At 36.8% G+C, this 19,339-nt stretch overlaps 1 protein-coding gene across 3 annotated transcripts; it reads right to left on the bottom strand.

Annotated features, from left to right (window-relative positions):
* Positions 1–2,691: 2,691 nt before the first annotated feature.
* On the bottom strand, positions 2,692–18,557 carry LOC149818376 (uncharacterized). 3 transcript variants are annotated; one of them, XR_016427369.1, is made up of 10 exons: positions 18,334–18,557; positions 15,754–15,828; positions 15,506–15,613; positions 15,263–15,370; positions 4,253–4,364; positions 4,073–4,150; positions 3,931–3,964; positions 3,783–3,851; positions 3,077–3,223; positions 2,692–2,974 (listed from the first exon to the last, which is right to left on the bottom strand). XR_016427369.1 is itself a non-coding variant. In XM_089985526.1 (10 exons), the coding sequence occupies exons 1-9, from the start codon at positions 18,422–18,424 to the stop codon at positions 3,149–3,151; spliced, it is 750 nt and encodes a 249-aa protein (XP_089841652.1). In that variant the 5' UTR covers positions 18,425–18,557; the 3' UTR covers positions 2,692–2,974; positions 3,114–3,148. The 3 variants fall into 3 exon arrangements, 1 of the variants encoding a protein (XP_089841652.1); XR_016427368.1 differs by having other exon boundaries at positions 3,090–3,223; XM_089985526.1 differs by having other exon boundaries at positions 3,114–3,223.
* Positions 18,558–19,339: the final 782 nt, after the last annotated feature.

Raw genomic sequence — 19,339 nt, 5'->3', positions numbered from 1 at the left:
GAACGTCTCCACTTTAAATGGTTAACATCAAACTTTCTGGATGAAGGACTTTTTTGTCTTTTTATCGACCCGTCGTTTCACAACTTTTGAATGAAAGATATTTTTGTCATTTCCTCGAACCGTCATTTCAGGACAGGAAAAGCAAGTAGAGTCCGATGCAAAGTTATGTCAACATACACGGGAATACGAGCCCCATGTGCATGAATACGCGGCGCTCATTGGATCCCCCGAACACATATGTGGGATTCAATGAATAGGGGGGCAAACATACACCACCCTCTCTACTTTTGCACTATGCCACAGGCTGTTTTTTGTTGGAGCGGCCACTGGCGCAGACGACAGTACAATCGATCGCACGTTTGCGAAAATAGGGGGACCATGTCATCTCCTGCAGTGGGATGTCAATTGATTTCCCATTTCTGGGAACGTCGCCGGCATTGAGCCGTTGTCGCCCACAGCATGCAAGATCCACTGTCGAAAGCAGCCGACCGTCATTGTAGAAACAAGATTTCTTGTTTCTGCAGTTTTTCGGCCTTTGCAACTGCCGACCTCCGCCCAGACTCTGACACAGGCGGAGGGTATCTAATGTCGGCATTAGGACGTCGTCATCAATGACACCTGAGGTCCGACTGTGGGAGGCTAGCGGTCGACCGAAGATGGGAAAACCGCAGAAACAGGATTTTTGACCACTTCAACTGCCGAAAGACGGTGGTGGCCGGCGACGACTAGTCGTCGTCGACCTACCATCATCGTCAGCTGCAATGGCCGGTCGTCGATGGACGGTGGATAAAAAAAAAAACCTCTTCCCTTACCTTCACCGATGTCTGTTGTCAGAGGGTTGATGTCGCCGGGGGGGGGGGGGTAGTCACCCTCACCGGTGGAACCGCCGCCATCAGCCGACTAGCGACCGTCTTCATCTTCGTTGGAGGTGGATGAGGGCTGACGGTTTCAGGTGAAGATGGTGAGAGACGCCCACGATAAGCCTTGGTGACCACCTGGAACCAAACAGTAAAACCTTGATGGAGCTTTTTTTAATGTTAATGCGTCAAGAAGAGTATTAAAATATGAATCAGATTTAACTTTATGTGAACTGGTTTGACATGAGCCCATCATAAGATGGGATAACTTATGAGAGTAACACTTGCAATTGCCTATAACGGTAACCACCCACTACAACCTCTCACTCTAGGCACCCACTACAACCAAAGGGTATCCTCTTTTTTCCTTATTCTGGGTTCAGGGTCTTGTTCACTATAGACTTGATGGCCTGGGCTCGTGGGCATCGATAGGCTGAGGAAAACGTGAAGCACCTGTGCACGCAAATTTCATCCATGACATCTACCGGTATGCATTCCTACTTTTACATTCTGGTTTTGTTTCGATGAACGCCAACAGTCCACCCCCACCACCTCTTCCACATCCAGCCATTTTCCGGCCAGTGACCGGCCAAACTAGTACCGCCATGAAAAGGCGGTACCAGCTGGCCATTTTTCTGTTGGTGACCCTGAAAATTTGTTGAAAATCTAAGTTTTTTTTTTTAAGTTTCCCAAAAAAATAAGTAGTTGGCCAGCCATTTCCCAACCGGTAGATGACCAGAAAATGGCTGGCGGACACTTTTTTTTTTTACCTTAGGTCCAAAAATGGCTGGCCAGACATTTTCTGGACAGCTACCGGCTGGAAAATGGCTGGCCTAGGATCGTCCGTGTCAAACGACCCCAAGCCAGCCATTTTCCAGTGGGTGGGTGGCCGGAAAATGGTAGGCAAGCCAGTTTTTCTTTTTTTTTCCCTAAAAAATGAGGTCAGGCCATTTCCCAGCCGGTGGCTGGCCAGAAAATGCCCAGCCCTAATTTTTTTATTTTGGATGACCAAAAATCTGAAAATCATGTTTGCGTCACCCAGACAGCCTTTTAAGGCTGGCTTTAAGTAAAACTTGAGCTTCTCAAACCCAAGTTTTGCCCGCTGTCATCCAAACGAGGCCTTAGAATTCAAACAATATTGCTTTCAGCTTTGAAACAGTGTAATTTTATAAATGTGTCCTCTATAGGTTAAGAGTTCAAATCCTGTTGACTTTTTTTTTTATAACCCAAAGAAACCTCACCCGACACGAAGACCTGGTCGCGCTGGCTCTTCTTTATACACAAACCAGTTGAGATTGGCTCATTTAGCTTAGGCTCGTCATCAACTCAAGCTTGGTTCAGCTCGCCACAAGCATGAGCCAAGCCCTATCCATAACTAGGGATTTTTTCCCATAACAGCCGGAACTAGGGATTTTCAACTGGCAGTAAGACGGATGGTTCAAGGCTTGGAAGTTGCACTACACCATAGGCACATGCACATCTCTCTCTCTCTCTCTCTCTCTCTCTCTCTATATATATATATATATATATATATATATATATATATATATATATATATATATATATACGCCAATGCTGTCAAAATCATATCGTACCCTGAAAATGATTCAGGGGAATTGGCCGACTCAGATTCTGAACTGAATCAAACTGAATGGGCCAATTTTTAACCAGCAGATGAGGCGTGTCAATAGCATTAAAATATTAACAATATTAAGATATTAAAAATATTTAAAAAGTACTAAAAATAAGTTGAATCAGCTTGGTTTCATATCGATTTATGGCCGAATACAAATCGGCTAATTCAAGCCAATTCGCATACAAATTGCTCCAAACAAAACAAAAACAGAAACTTATACGCCCGTCTTAGAAATTTGGTAACATCCAAAATGTTTGAACACAGTTAAAATGCCCGATCTACTTTAGACTAGGGCAGATACATCACCATATATACAGGTAGAACTGCTGAGTTTTTATCAGAGACCACCTCACAAAATCTGGCATCTTTAAAGTCCATTAACAGTTGAAGTTTATATACCATCCTGAAGCACAACTCAAAAAGGCATAGGAAATTGCTTGAAGGGGCAGCTGCACGCTCATTGAATCAACAAATGCCACACCTACACAGAAAAAAGATCATGCCCAAACCTTCACAAATGTAAAAAGAAAGTATTTTTCATCCCCAGATTGACTATCAAATAAAAAAAAGGGAAAAAGAAGACCAGAGAGTATAACTTGAGCCCAAGAAAATCTTTTAACCATGATTCTGAATGTGCAGCAGCAACAACAGTCTTCTACTTTGCATCTTTATGTTTGGCCAAATCAGCAAGCATGTATCTTATGGTTTCCTCTTGCATCAGTCCCTTGGTCTGGCAAAACAATGCCACAATGCTTGGACAGATTAGCAATGGTTCCCCACAAGTATCAAGCACTTCAGGTCAAGAATAAGTGACTAGAAGAAATAAACAAGCTGAAAGGTCAAGGAGAAGAGCCCTTTGTGCATGAAGGAATAAATGTGGTTGCTATATGTGGGAAAGATCTTCGGGTTGGAATGGTACCAACCCAGTCCATTTTGACAAGAGGTTTCAGATTGGCAATGTTTGCTCAAAATAATAACTGAAAATGCATCATGATTTTTGTAGAAACAGCAAAATGAGGATTTTAGAGCAGTCCTAGCTGACAAATTTGATACCCAAAAAGGTAACTGCTTCAGTTTGACAATAAAAGTTAAATGATTTATTGATTCTTTAACAGAATAAAAACATGAATAAAATTAGGGAAAAGGATATAGCAACACATCCTCTTAATTCAGATTTTGCTTAGCTGACACTTGATCCAGCCTTTCTCCAGGTAGCTCAAACAACAACTTGGTCTAATAACCACTCTTACACACACATGCAGATACACCCCACAAGATGTAACATGTACCTTTACAGATGGTACAAGAGAATAAACTTCATCCACTGTTTCAGGGCATGTGTTTCCCATCATACATAACTGCAGCAAAATAACATGGGTACTTTTATAAAGTTGAAGTAACAAATAAGCTGCAGAAAGAGACTGTTTTGTTCCTAACCTCTACATCAGAGAGTTTGTAAGTGCTGAGAACCCTGCATCTGAAGTTAAGGATCCAAAATATCAGTTTGAGTGAGGCAATGATAGCTATTTTAGTTTGAGATAAACCACGGTTCATAATTCAGCAACATTCAAAAGGATACTCCCGCACTTGCTTCACAGACTCTGGCTTTGAATAACGAGCACTGCTTGTTGCATACTGCAAGCCTTGATCAAATGATCTGCAAAGAGATTTTTTAAGATGTGTGAACACTCAAATGGTTAGACAGACATGAGGAAAAAATATCAAATTTAACTCAAAAGGTTCCAAAGAAGAACATTACTTGGGTCTCTTGACTGTCGGATCATCAGACAGTGCTTGCAACTGTTCCTGAATACCAACCAAAAGAACAGCAGCTTCACAGTCCATCACACATTTAGCATTTTTTGGGATTTCTGCAATGTCCGCCACATCAAAAAAAAATTGTATTTGCAAATCCAGGATAACAAAAGCGGTTGAATCATAAGAAGGCATGTTTTCTCAGGTAGATATATTCTCCAAACTCAACATGCAAAAATACATCCTTAACACCTAAACAGATGTCAGAAGCAAATTTGAATATTATGGAAATCTCATACTAAGGATCCTTTGTGATTAACATCCATGTTATCAACAAAAGATGCTTTAAACTACCCATCAGCACACACTACTTAATTGCATAACAATCTACTCTAAACACCAAATCTTAGCAATGATGTGCCCATGTGATCCAAGTTACTTTGAACACTCTCAAGAATCAGATTGGGAAAATGTTCAAATAACTTTACACAATCTAATCTATTACCCACAGTTCCTCCTCCTTTGACATCAGGTTGTTCCAATCAGTAGTAGCTTGTCAACTGCCATCAATATGGCAGCTGCAATTCACTTGGTCACAGAATTCGTCTCCTCCCTCATACTCTTCCTTTCCATAAATGATCACTTTCACTTTGTTATTTTTTTTTTTAACAGACGGTTAGTACTTCAAAGGTAGAATTTTGCAGATACTGGTTGGTAAAAAAAGTAACCTGTACCTTGATATTCCAAATTTTAATACATGCACATGATCAGTGTTTGTAGTTTATTTACAAAAATGTATTAGTAGTTCAGGGCTAAATAAAATTTTCAGGTAGAGGGAGTTTGATTTGCAAACAGGGGAGGACAAGGACACCCATGTCCTGTCCTGTCTGCAGACAGCCCTGGACAAGGATGCATTTTGATTTTTGATTTTTGATTTTTTCATAAAGGTGTCATGTCCTCTCCTGTTCCAAAGGGGAGGGCGGAACACTCTGGGACAGCAAAACGCGTCCCAAAGGGATGCGCATGATGCAGTGTCCTCGCATACCGCATTTGCATGGGCACGCAGGCCCCAAGTGATAAGTGTCCCATGAATTCAATTCAAACTATGCATTCAAACTATAATGAAATAAGAACAAAAGCAAATGAGAGTTTCTTGTGAGCTTACAAGAACACAACCAACACACAAAGAACAACTTATGGAACAATCCACACCACCCACACAAGGGCCAAGAGATAAAAATATAAATGCTTATGTATTACAAAATACTTGAGAAAGAATTGAAGAGTTTCAAGAGGAGAACCCCTATTTATAACAAAAGAGAGGGAGCATGGGGCAGCCCAACTAGCTGTTGGGCTGGCTCCCAATGGTCACATTTGGGAGCAGCTCCAACAGCTAGCTGGAGCTGTCCCTTTCAAGTACAGCAGCTCATAAAGAGCTGAGAAATAACAAAAAATATAAAATTAAAAATTGCACAATCAGCCCCTAATGGGCTGACCACTACTACAAAGTAAAATGATTGAAATACCCATGATGGGTATTTCGGTTTATGTATATATATATATAGAGAGAGAGAAAGAGAGAATCTTAACACCCCCCTCAAACTCACAGTGTAACAACCGAGAATTCGCCAAGTAGGAAGTGAAATCTAAGTGACAAGAGCGCTTTATTAAAGAAGTCCGTCAGTTGATACTCAAATGGAATATATGGCAACGTGATTTTTTCATGTGCTAAACTTAATCCTAGTGTGGGATCCATGTAAACTTCATCATTGAGATTACCATTTAAAAAATTTATTTTTTATATCCATTTGAAAAATGGGCTATTTTTTAATTGATGCTATAGAAATAAGAGTTCTAACAGTAGTCATCCGAGCGACTGGAGCAAATGTCTCATCATAGTCTATTACATATTTTTTACTATATCCTTTGGCTACTACTCTGGTTTTGTATCTTTCTAATGTCTCATTACTTCTAGTTTTAAACTTATAGACCCATCTATATCCTATAGTTTTCTTCCATTTAGATAATGTTTGAATTCCTCAAGTTTTGGACATTTCTAAAGCTTTCAATTCATTATTCATTGCCTTAATCTATTCTTGATGATTTTTAGCATCATGGTAAGATGATGGTTCTACATATGAGTGTATAGCCATTAGACATGCTTTAGATTTGGGTTCAAAGAAATCATAAGATACAAACCTACTAGGACCTTTTGAAATTCTCATGTACCTTCTAAAACTAGAGGAATTTATATCTTGATTTTGAGAATATCTTTTTAAAGCACATGTAGGATGGTCTTCGATACGTCGAGTATAGATTTGAATTTCACTATGAGGTTGATTTATATTATCAAGACGCTCATTCGCATTCCCATGTGCATTATGAGTGTCCTCATTGTCACTCTCATGCACATCATGATGTCATCGTAACAAGGTCAAAAAGAAATGAATATTCACAATGCTCTTGGATTTTCTCCTTACCAAATCTATTTTCATTTTCAAGAAAAGTAACATTTCATGAGACATATAACTTGTTACTTTTAATTTCATAACATATATACCTTTTTTTATTTTCGGCATAGCCTAATAAATCATAAGGAATAACTTTTGAAGAAAGTGTCATTTTTGTCAGTAAGGACAAATCATTTACAACCAAAGATTCTCAACCTTTTGTAATCTTGAGATGTTTTAAATAATTTTTCAATGAGAGATGTTTTTGAAGGCATCTTATTTATCAAATAAACCATCATAAGAATGACTTCGGCCTAAAACATTTTTGGAACATTTCTTGATAAAAGAAGTGTTCTAGCAGTCTCAACAATATTTTATGCTTCCTTTCGGCTAGTCCATTTTGTTGAGGAGTATAAGGACATAATTTTTTGTGAATAATCCCATGTAAGTTAAGGTAGTTTTTGAAATCCTTTGATATAAATTCTCCTCCGGAATAAGTTCTAAAGATTTTAATATTGGTTTTAAATTGAGTCTCTGTATAACAATGAAATTTTTGAAAACAATCAAATACTTTGGATTTGTATTTAAAAAAATATATCCAAAAGTGTCTACTATAATCATCCACAAAAACAACATAATAAGATAATCCTCCTCTGGATATAATCGGAGCTGGTCTCCATACATCCGAATGTACCAACTCAATGATTTTTTTGATATAAAGTGTCTAGACCCAAAAGGTAACGATTTTATTTTACCAAGGATGCAATCTTTACAAACAAAATCTCTTTCTTTATAACTTGTACGAAATGGAAACAAAAGTAATTTTGACACACTAGAATGTCTGAGTCTCTTGTGCCAATTTTCTATATCTTTCTTTTCCACAAAATTTTAAAAAAAAATGTTTTGATAATTCAATATTGTTCATAATATAGAGATATCCTCTTCTATGAACTCGCCTAATCAACTTTCCAAACTGAAAATCCTTTATCAAACAATCATTAGGTGAAAACAAGATTTTGCATCCATGATTTGCAATTTAGGAAACGGATAAAAGGTTTAAATTTAATTTTGGTACTACTCTAATATTTTGTACAAAAAATGTTTGATGTTTTTGTAAAGACCTAAAACCTTTGATTTTTAAAGAAGTTTCATCGGATGTTGAAACATAAGAATTATTTGATTTAGTATGACATTCGAATAGTGTGGACTTATTTGAAGTCATATGAAAAGAAGCACCAGAATCAAGAATCCAAGAAGTCTTACCGGAATCAATGCATGTGGATATGATCGCGGCCGAGAAGGAAAAAGCTTGATTTTTTAATATTGATTAGAGTGCCTCCATGAGTTGTATCAAGGATAACGAGTCAATGCATTTGGAGTCATCTACACCATTTATTTCAAGAGATGGTCCCACCAAAGTCACTTTCTTATTATCTCTTTGATCGTCTTTCCTTCTTTTAGAACAAAAGGGCTTGATATGACCCGACTCGTAGCAATGATAGCATATTAATTTGTCACTCTTTTTGTATTCAGGATTGCCTCTTTTATTGGTTTGGCTCCTTCCATAATCATTTGAATTTTTTTCATTCTCATTACTTCTTTCAAAGTAAAAGAGCTTATTGTAAGAATATGAAGTCCACAAGCAAAAACTCTCAAAATACTCACAAAAATGTCTCTCACAAGAACCATAAAGGTTCACAAATAGTGTTCAATCACAAGAACCACTAGGGTTCATACAAAATACCCAAAAAGGGTATGCACAATGAAGAGGAGAGAAATGTATTTCATTAAGTGGGAGAAATCCCAACTCCAAAGATCATTTTACAAGGGGAAAAGCCCCCATATTTATAGCTGATAAAGAAAGGCCATTGAGGGAGTCGTTGGGCTTCCAACGGCTCTATTTAGAGCCATTGGGAGTCCGAAAACTCTTTCATAAAGTTGCTTTTTGACTTTTGGTCAAAAAGCAATGTCTAAAAAAGTCTAAAAAAATCCTAATCATGAAGTTGCTTTTTGACTTTTGGTCAAAAAGCAAAGTGGCTAAAAAGTCTAAAAAAGTCCTAATCCTAATTAGATTAATTCTATCATAACTAAAATATATAACTAGACTAAAAGAAAGAAAAAAAGATTACATATGAGATAATTACATATGAGATTACATATTTTAACACTCCCCCTCAAACTTATGGTTGGAGAACCGAAAGTTTGTTTAAGAGAAAGTGAAATCGAGGAGAAGCGAGAGGTTTGGTGAAGAAATCTGCCAATTGATATTCTGAGGAGACATAGAGAAGATTAATGGTGTCATATAGAAATTTCTCTCGTACGTAATGACAATCCATCTCAATATGCTTGGTTCGTTCGTGGAATGTCTGATTGTTGGTAATATAGATAGAGCTTTTGTTGTCACAACATAGATTTGATGCTCCTGTATTTTCAACACCCATATCAGAAAGCAAGCATCGTAACCAGACTATTTTCATAGTGGTTGTAGCCATTGCCCTGTATTCAGCTTTTGTTGACGAGAGAGAGACTTTTTGTTGCTTTTTGCATCTCCATGAAATCAATGGTTCACCTAAAAATGCACAAAAAACAATAGTTGAGTGACGATCATTGGGATCCCCTCCCCAATCTGCATCAGTATAAGCAGTTAATTCTAAGGTGGAAGAAGCAGACAAAAATAGTTCTCGAAAGATAGAATTTTTAATATATCTAATAATGCGTAAAACAACTCCCATATGGACAGAAGTTGTAGCATACTGAAATTGACTTGTTGTGTGAACGGCATGTGCAATGCCAGGCCTTGTAATAGAAAGATATGATAGCGCCCCAACAAGTTGTCTATAAGGTGTTGGATTTTCAAGCGGTTCTCCATCATCAATCTTCATTTTGACATTTACAACTTCGAGAGTGTCAATGTGTCTTTCATCTAAGATACCTGACCTAGCAACAATATCTAAAGCAAATTTAGATTGAGTCAGTAAATATCCTCTAGAGGAATATGCAACTTCTATGCCAAGAAAGAATTTTAAAAAACCTAAATCACTCATTTCAAAGTACGTTTTGAGAAATTTTTTAATATTGTAAACTCCTTGTTTATCACTTCCAGTGATGATCATGTCGTCAACATAGAGAAGGAGGATAATGATACCTGCATCAGAGTTCTTAACAAATAAAATTGTGTCAGTGAGACAAGATTGAAAACCAAAATCAAGAATAACCTGACTAAACTTATCATACCAAGCTTTTGAGGCTTGTTTAAGTCCGTACAAAGCCTTATTTAAGCGAAGAGTTTTCCCTTTAGGAATATTGATACCAGGTGGTGGGTCCATGTACACTTCTTCAGCTAGACTTTCATTGAGAAATGCATTTTTAACATCCATTTAAAAAATATGTCATTTCTTTATAGAAGCAAGAGCTATTAAGATCCTAACCGTAGTCATTCTAGCTACTAGGGCAAAGGTTTCTTCATAGTCTATTCCATATTCTTGGGAATAGCCTTTGGCAACTAACCGAGCTTTAAATATCATAAGAGTGCCATCACTCTTGATTTTAACTTTGTACACCCATCGACAGCCAATAGGTTTTTTGTTAGGTGGAATGTCTTGAATGGTCCAGGTATTTGCTTTTTCTAAGGCTTCTAATTCTATTGTCATAGCTTTAACCCATTTGGGTTGTTCTTTGGTTGTAGCATAACTAGAAGGTTCTTCATAAGAGTGTATCAAGGCAATGTAGGCTTGATATTTTGGTGAAAATGATTCATAAGACACAAAATTTTCAGGAACTTTAGAGATTCTGGACACCTTTCTAGTTGATATTTGGTCTTGTTCCTTAGTATATTTTTCAAAAGCCCATGGTTTTTCTAAATTTCCTCGTCTAGAATATTGAATACAATCTTGATTGTTATTAACTGGTTTTGCATCTATCATATCATTTTGATCATCTTGATGTTCATCAATATCGCTTTCATTAATCCTTGGAACCAAATCCAATAAAAAGGAATACTCATCTATTTTCGTAGGATTTTTATTTTTAAAAAAACTTTCATTTTCTACGAACGATATATTTCTCGAGACGTATAATTTGTTATTTTTAGGATCGAAACACCTGTAACCTTTTTTATGACTTGCATATCCTAGAAAGGCACAGGGAATAGCACATGGGGAGAGTTTATCATTTTTATTTGTAAACATAAAACATTTGCACCCAAAGACCCTCAACCTAGAATAATCTGGAGTTTGTTTGTAAAGTTTTTTAGTAGGAGAAATATTGTTTATAGAGGAAGAAGGCATCCTGTTAATAAGATAAACAACAGTTAATGTTGCTTCGGCCAAAAAATCTTTGGTACCTGATGTGTAATGAGTAACGTTCCTATGTTTTCTTTCAGCTAGACCATTTTTGTTGAGGGGTATAAGGACATGATTTTTGATGTGAAATCTTATATAAGTTTAAATAATCTTTGAATTCTTTTGATAAAAACTCTCCCCCTGAATCGGTGCAAAATATTGAGATATCATCCGTAAATTGATTTTTGACCAGATTATGAAATATTTGAAAATATGAAAAAACTTTGGATTTATGTTTAAGAAAATAAATCCAAGTATGACGTGTAAAGTCATCTATAAAAATTACATAATACATAAAACCACATTTTGATGTAACAGGTCCGGGTCCCCAAACATTTGAATGTATTAGCTCAAGTGGTCATGATGAAACAAAGTTTCTTTCTTGAAAAGGTAGTCTTCTCATTTTTCTAAGAATACATTTTTCACATGTAAAGGTTTCAAAATTACAAAAAAAATCATGTTTGGAAAAAACTGAATCTTGGATATACAAGGATGGCCAAATCTTTTGTGCCATAGATCCAAGTCTAATTTTTGAACATTACAACATAGTGTATTCTTAGGTATTTCGAAAAAATCCATGTAATATAAGCCTCCTTCTCTATGACCTTCCCCAATCAGCTTCCCTGACTGGTGATCCTGCACTCGACAATCACGAGAGGAGAAGAAAACATTATCATGGTTAGTTAATTGAGAAACAGATAAAAGGTTTAGATTAAGTTTAGAAATGTATCTAATTTTTGGAATAAAAAAACCTTTTGAGTTTTGAGAAATATTTTCAAAATTTTCTATTCCTTTAATCTCAAGAGATGTTCCATCTGCAGTAAAAACACTTGATCCACTTGAGTTATGACATTGGGATAGCATTTTCATGTTGGGTGTCATATGAAAAGAGGCACCTGAGTCAAGAAGCCAAAGAGATTTACCAGGATCGAAGATGCCGACGGAAGAGACAGCGGCCCCGGTAGATGAAGAAGCTCCTTTGAGAAGTGGTTGAAGTGTCTCCACCAATTGTGTTAGAGACATGCTCCCAATAGATGTCTCACTTGATTCTTGCGGAGATTCAACTGTAGCGACCTTCTTTTCATAAGGCCTCTTTAATTTTGGACAGTAAGTCTTGATATGTCTCGGTTCACGACAATAGTAGTAAATGACTTTTCTTCTTTCAAAATCATTTCTTTGTTTTTCATCATTTGTCCTCCGAAAGTGTGGAGGTTTGTATGAACGAACATGATTTCCCAGTCTAGATACCGCTAGAATCGAATCATTACTTTTGAAAATTCTTTTCTTGAGCCTATTTTCTTTCATACTTAACTCTTCTATTGTATCTTCTATGGAAGGAACTTTTCATCGATGAAGAAGAACGAATTTGGTTGATTCAAACTCCTATCTCAATCCATTAATGAATTGAAAGAAGTGCTCCGCATTTACTTGATTTTGACGGAGCTCTATGTCTTATGAACAATGCCACTTTGGTTCAAGAAGGGTCCATTCTTCCCATAACTCGGACAAGCTATTGTAATATTTTCTAATACTTTTGTCCCCTTGCACCATATTACGAACTTTCTCTTGAAGATTGCATATGTGTGCAATATCCTTAAGAGAGTACATTCTCTTAAGGTAATCCCAAGCATCGTTAGCATATTCAAACTTGCAAGGCTTGAACATTTCTTTATGTTTACATTTGTTATGAGCCAAGACATGATCTTGGCATGTCCCATTCTTCATTTCTTCCACTTTTTTTCGTAAGTGGAGATGACTTTGACCTTTTCTACCTCTGTGAGAGGTATTTCTTTCTCTCTTTCATCCTTGGTGAGGATTAGTGTAGGTTCCATATTGGTTTCATCAACTAATCCCCATAATCCCTTTCCCCATATAAGATGTTTCATGATTGAAGCCCATGTGACGTAATTGAAATCATTGAGTTTGATGGGCTTAATGGTGACATTATCATTGTCATCCATTTTACAATTTTGGAAGAAACGAAATAAGAAGAATGAGAAAAAAAAAAGGATAAAGAATAGTTACCACAAACGGTGAATACAAGTATCCTTCCAAGCTTTCAAGCCTTCACACGATCACAGCTTCAAAGGAACTTTACTTTCTTTTTAAAAACTTGAGTGACATGCTTCCCAATGCACCAAAAGAACTTAGCTTGATCGCTTCCACCAATGGCTCTGATACCATGTAAGAATATGAAGTCCACAAACAAAAACTCTCAAAATACTCACAAAAATGTCTCTCACAAGAACCATAAAGGTTCACAAATAGTGCTTAATCACAAGAACCACTAGGGCTCGTACAAAATACCCCAAAAAAGGTATGCACAATGAAGAGGAGAAAAATGTATTTCATTAAGTGGGAGAAATCCCAACTCCAAAGATCATTTTACAAGGGGGAAAGCCCCCATATTTATAGCTGATAAAGAAAGGCCATTGAGGGAGTCGTTGGGAGTCCAACAACTCTCTCATAAAGTTGCTTTGTCAAAAAGCAGTGGCTAAAAAAGTCTAAAAAAGTCCTAATCCTAATTAGATTAATTCTATCCTAACTAAAATACATAACTATACTAAAGGAAAGAAAAAAAAAATTACATATGAGATAATTACATATGAGATATTTTAACACTTATAAGCCCTTGTGTGATTTTCGGGCATTGACATAGCAAGCTCAGACTCTTCCTCCTTTGAAGAGGATGATTTTTTTAACCTATTTTTCTCCATAGTTAATTCCTCAAGTGTTTCAATTATGGTAGGTACACCTCCTCTATAAATAATGGCTGATTTGGTCTCTTCAAATTCAGGTCTAAGCCCATTAATAAATTAGTAGAAATGCTCCATTCTAATTTGTTTTTCACAGAGTTTTACATCTTTGGGGCAATGCCACTTTAGCTCTAGAAGAACCAATTCATCCCAAAAAAGAGAGAGGGCATTGTAATATTCCCTAATGTTCATCTCTCCTTGGGTCATAGTTCTCACCTTATTTTGCATATTACATATTTGAGCAATATCCTTGAGATTATACATATCTTTAATATACTTTCATGCATCACTGGCAAAATCAAATTTAGCAATTTTTATGTCAACATTATTAACGAGCCATCAAATTATCTTGAAATGACCCATCCTCCATTCTTTCCATTTTTTTTCATATTCGGCGACGGTCTTAGACATTTTGTATCCTTGAAAAGTTATTTTTTTTCCTTCTTTCATCTTAGTAAGTACAAGTTTAGGCTCTTTTTTGGTACTATCAACCAAACCCTATAGACCCTATTCTCATATTTTATATTTTACTATGGATGCCCACATCACATAATTAGGAGCATTGAATCGCAAGGGAATGGAGACGATCACTTTTCTTTCATCCTACATTTTTACAATAATAAGAGAGAGAAGAGAAGAAAAAAGAGGTAGCAAGAATTTTGTTGAAGAGAACTTTGATGGTGTGATTCCCAATGCAACGATCCCACAAATTGATGCTCCACCAATCTCACGATCCTCCTCTTGGCCTTTACGAATGAATGACAACCCAAAAGCACCAAAGCTCTTATACTATGTAATGAAATAAGAACGAAAGCAAATGAGAGTCTCTTACGGGCTTACAAGAACACAACCAACCCACAAAGAACAACTTATGGAACAATCCACCCCACCCATAAAGGGCCAAAAGATAAAAATATAAATGCTTATGAATTACAAAATGCTTGAGAAAGTATTGAAGAGTTAAAGGGGAGAACCTCTATTTATAACAAAAGAGAGGGACCATGGGGCAGCCCAACTAGCTGTTGGTTGTGATCGTTGGGAGCAGCTCCAACAGCTAGTTGGAGCTGTCCCTTTCAAGTACAGCAGCTCATAAAGAGCTGAGAAATAACAAAAAATATAAAATATAAAAATTATACAGTCAGCCCCTAATGGGCTGACCACTATTACAAAATAAAATGACCTAAATACCCCTGATGGGTATTTCAGTTTACATACATATGAACATACATACATACATATATATATATATACACATACGAATACATATACAATCTTAACACAAATGCCCCCTAAAAAGCCATCTTTGGGAGGAAAATAAGAGTTAATTCAAACTTGATGCACTTATATGGGTATCCACTTGTAAATTTTATGCCAAACAATGTTATGACTAGGTTGATGGTGGACCCAAACAAGATAAATTTCTCTTGCTCTATAAGAGTCCTGTAAGAGTAAGAAAATAAGAACTTACCATCTTCAATTCTAGTTTCTACTTTAGCTGCAGGTTTCACAGTCTTTGCAGGTATGCTCTTACCAGCCTTACCTATTTTATCCTGATTTGCACCTTTTCCTGATTTCCCTGCATTATTGGACCATCCATTATAAGTAACATATAGCCAAATTGCAGCAAATACATGTATACCAGCAAATACAAGCTAAGTTTCTCTTGCTCTATAAGAGTCCTGTAAGAGTAAGAACAGAAATAAGAACTTACCATCTTCACTTCTAGCCTCTACTTTAGCAGCAGGTTTCACAGTCTTTGCGGGTATGCTCTTACCAGCCTTACCTATTTTATCCAGATTTGCACATTTTCCTGATTTTCCTGCATTATTGGACCATCCATTATAAGTAACATATAGCCAAATTGCAGCAAAAACATGTAAAACTAACTAAACTTAGAACAGCATCAAAATCTAGAGCAAAAAAACCAAAACTAAATGATTTATGGCCAAAAGCACCAACCAGGAGAAATTGAAGTGACAGTAGATTCCTTCCCACTCTTTTTCAGTGAAGCAGCTTCCTTTCCTTTAAGAGAAGCTGAAAAAGAACAACAACGTTAACACTTTCAGCAATTAAAATTATAGGAGAGGAAAGGAAACAGAAATAGTATGAAAAAAATTTACTTTTATTCTCAGAATTTGATTATGTAGAAACAAAATAATTTTCTATACAAATATAAAAAAGAAGGGGGGAAGACAATTTTCAATGTGATAAGTTTTTTATGGTGACGTTCATATCTCCTACCAGTACGCCCCAAGATGCTTGTGACATGGCTCTCTTCAGCTCATCACCAGCTTTCTCAAGACTTATAAACTAGCTTGTCAAGGCATAATCGAGCCAGCATCAAAGCTTTTTACATGCATCAAGTCAACCTAAAGATGAGCTACTCTGGTTCAACTCATATAGTCTTTCCGGAAAAAAAAACGATGCATAGAAATTGGTTCTTTGACTCTTCCATCTATAAGGTGCTAAAACAATAACATTTCAGCATATTTCTTAACGAGCTGACTCAGGCTTAGCTCAAGAGCTAAACCTGAACTATTAAGCTTGAGTTCATGGCAAGCCCAAGCTAGCAGTTAAACTATAAATCTCAGAGAAACATGGGAATCTGTGCCTGTTTACCAGCCCTACCCTAAAGGCATGATGACATTATGAAACTGTATGGACCTATCAGTATTTGCAACTTTAACAAGGTAACACCAAATGGCATTTTTTCAAGAAAAGTATTTACCAGCTTACGCTACCTGTTTAATAGGGTATATAATGGTAGTGAGGCACAAAAAGAACTATATATCTGTGCTAATTTATTGTTAATAGAGAATCGATTTTGATCCTTTTCCAATACTTATTGCAGCATATGGTGAGACATGTAAATCTCAATAATATAATATTTACTTTTTCAATATTTTAATGGTGGAGATCTAGGAATTAGATTGATGCCATTGTTAACAAGTGTTAATTATTGATGGAGTTCAAAGTATGTTGGCATTCATATTATGTACCATAGCAAATTAAGTATTTTCAAGTGCATAAGTTAGGGTAAACACAGTTATTAGTTATTCTGCAATGGTATAGTGGGGTAATTTTGCCGCTAAGACATCTCTAATCATTAATGAGGTGAAATTTACCCTAGGGCTAAAAATATTTTTGCCTAAGAACATGATCAATTGAGGCTGCCTTGACATGTTATCCAAGTTTTGACTAAACTGCTAGCAGCCAGAAGCACGTGAAAAGATTGTTTAAGAATCATCACCATTTTAAAAATTAAAAACAAATGCCTAAGAGTTGCATAGGCTCAGAAACAAGATCCGTAAAAATAAAAGCATCATGCTACCAAGAGTCAAAACAATAGCGGCCAGCCAAATAGTTAGAGGAGAAGCTAAACTGGTAAACTAGGCAGATCTCTGCAAGACATTTAGCTGCAATTGCCGTCATTTATCTTGCTCTTAAGCAATTACATATCTGTTCTCTCACCTCCATGCTTTTGATCCTTATATTTTCTTCCTGGATACCCACACAAACAAGACAGATGAACCCTTTTTGTGTAGCTTAGCATATTATTTTCAATAACTTGGAGTTTTCTACTAACACGGAAGAAAAAACTAAAATGTCAAGTTCAGCTGCACCCAATTATCCAGAAAAGGCAGATAAGTTTACATTCTTAAGCAATCTTTTCACTTGGATGTTGCTTGAACTGCACAATGCTATATTTCACATTCCAGTTAATACCTTTCCTAGATACTTGGAAACAGAAACTTGAATCAAATTGTAAAATTGAAGGGGTACATCTTCTTCTTCATATACGACCGTTTTCCCACTCATACAATTAATATAAATAGAAAACAAAAAATAATTGCACCATTTATGTAAAGAAACACCATGAACGCTTATGATCGGAATAAGGAATTCGTACACTAAACGATATGAATCACTTAAAAAAGAAACATATTTGTTATGCAGCAGATCTGTTACAGGATCAATTCGGATTGGCTTTGGTTCGCTTGGAGTAGTTCGAGAAAAAGTGGAGCAATTCGGCACTGATACCGAGTCCTCAGAAATATAAAAATTAATCCAACTTCAGCATCCATTTCATAGAATTTGGGCAATATACTTCATCTTAAACTTGCAGGCTCAGCAGTGACACGTTTATAGTGCGACACGCGTAATGAATTTCCATCTCTAGAGCAGGGTTCAAGTATATTTCCACAAGGTCTCAAAACCATCTTCCACAAGGAAAATGCTTAAGCATCTATAGAAACCTAACAAGCAGGGCCAATTTTCACCACCCATCAGATGAAACATGCCTTCATGATAATGATTCCGACCATACAATCAATTCCTTCACAACATTTGCATTTTTAAACGACATAAACAGACCATTTTATCATTTTGAATTCAATGAAAACCTTGGAAACTAACAAAGTACTGATTCAATCGTCATGCAAAAACCACCAACACGAATTCGATCAACCATTCAATCAGACAGAAGAATCAGCTCAAATTACACAAAAATAACATGCTTCTCGATGAGGAGAGAGAGACCAGAGTCCTTCCGATACTTGGGCAACCCTTTTCCGGCGGAAGAAGGGTCCGTCCGGTAGTTTGGTATGGCTTTCCCTCCCTTGTCCGCCATTGCTGAGCCTCGAGATTCAGAAGTCTCCAATGAGGGTTTTCGCTAAAACCCTAGGGCCTGTTTGGAATCTAGGAACTGGGATAGGAGTTAACGCATTTGGCAAAAAGTTGGTCAAACTACCACCTGGTGGCTGTTTGGAAACTGGTAGCTGCGATGGGAGTTAATGCATTTGGCATGGGAAGTGGCATTGTATTTATGCTAAGGGTTAAGGCCATGTTTGGAATCTAAGAACTGGGACAGGAGTTAATGCATTTGGCAAAAAGTTGGTCAAACTATCACGGCTGTTTGGAAACTGGCAGCTGACACTGTATTTACACTAAAACCTGAATTGGGAAGAATGATTTGGGATGGAAAGTGACATTGTATTTAAGGCTTGTTTGGGATCGTAGCTAGGATGGTCGTTTATAGAGTTTATGCATTTGAGGAAATGCCAGCTACCACTTATAAAAGGTGGTAGCTGTTAAATCCATCCTTTAGTTTAAATACAAAGAAGAAAGGGTCTCACTTTCCATCCCAAATGCATAAACGCCATCCTTACGAGATTCCAAACGGGACCACTGTTATCGTCGCAAAATTTTTTCCCCGTCTTCCCTTCCTTGCGGAAGAGAAAGGAAAATGATTTTGCGCTTCAAACTTGACCGGATTTTGGAAATTGTTTTGAAATACTCGCCTCCGTTTTAAAAATTACGGGAAAATCCATGGGATGGGGCTCGACCTGTCGGTACGAGGTTCGACCGTTCCTGCCGCCTTTAACAGGGGTAATCGAACCAAGGACCAAAATTGTGCTTGACTTAGCGAAATTATTGAAGTTATGTTCTATCCTAAATGCACAGAGAATTCAGGCATGTGCTATGAGGTTTTGGAAAATGCAGCTTGGGAAAACATGATGTATGCTTGGAAAATATTTGGAGTTGA

This window comes from Nuphar pumila, chromosome 13 (assembly GCF_984573655.1).
Source record: "Nuphar pumila chromosome 13, dmNupPumi1.hap1.1, whole genome shotgun sequence".
Taxonomy (NCBI): domain Eukaryota; kingdom Viridiplantae; phylum Streptophyta; class Magnoliopsida; order Nymphaeales; family Nymphaeaceae; genus Nuphar; species Nuphar pumila.
This window is presented reverse-complemented; position numbering and strand designations above follow the sequence as displayed.

Excerpts from the sequence above, each read along its gene's own strand:
- LOC149818376 (XM_089985526.1), bottom strand. The coding sequence starts at position 18,424 with ATGGCGGACAAGGGAGGGAAAGCCATACCAAACTACCGGACGGACCCT. Across the intron at positions 15,371-15,505 it reads AGAGGCTAGAAGTGAAGATG|GGAAATCAGGAAAAGGTGCA; the intron begins GTAAGTTCTTAT and ends CCAATAATGCAG. Across the intron at positions 3,224-3,782 it reads CTCTTGTACCATCTGTAAAG|ACCAAGGGACTGATGCAAGA; the intron begins GTACATGTTACA and ends TTGTTTTGCCAG.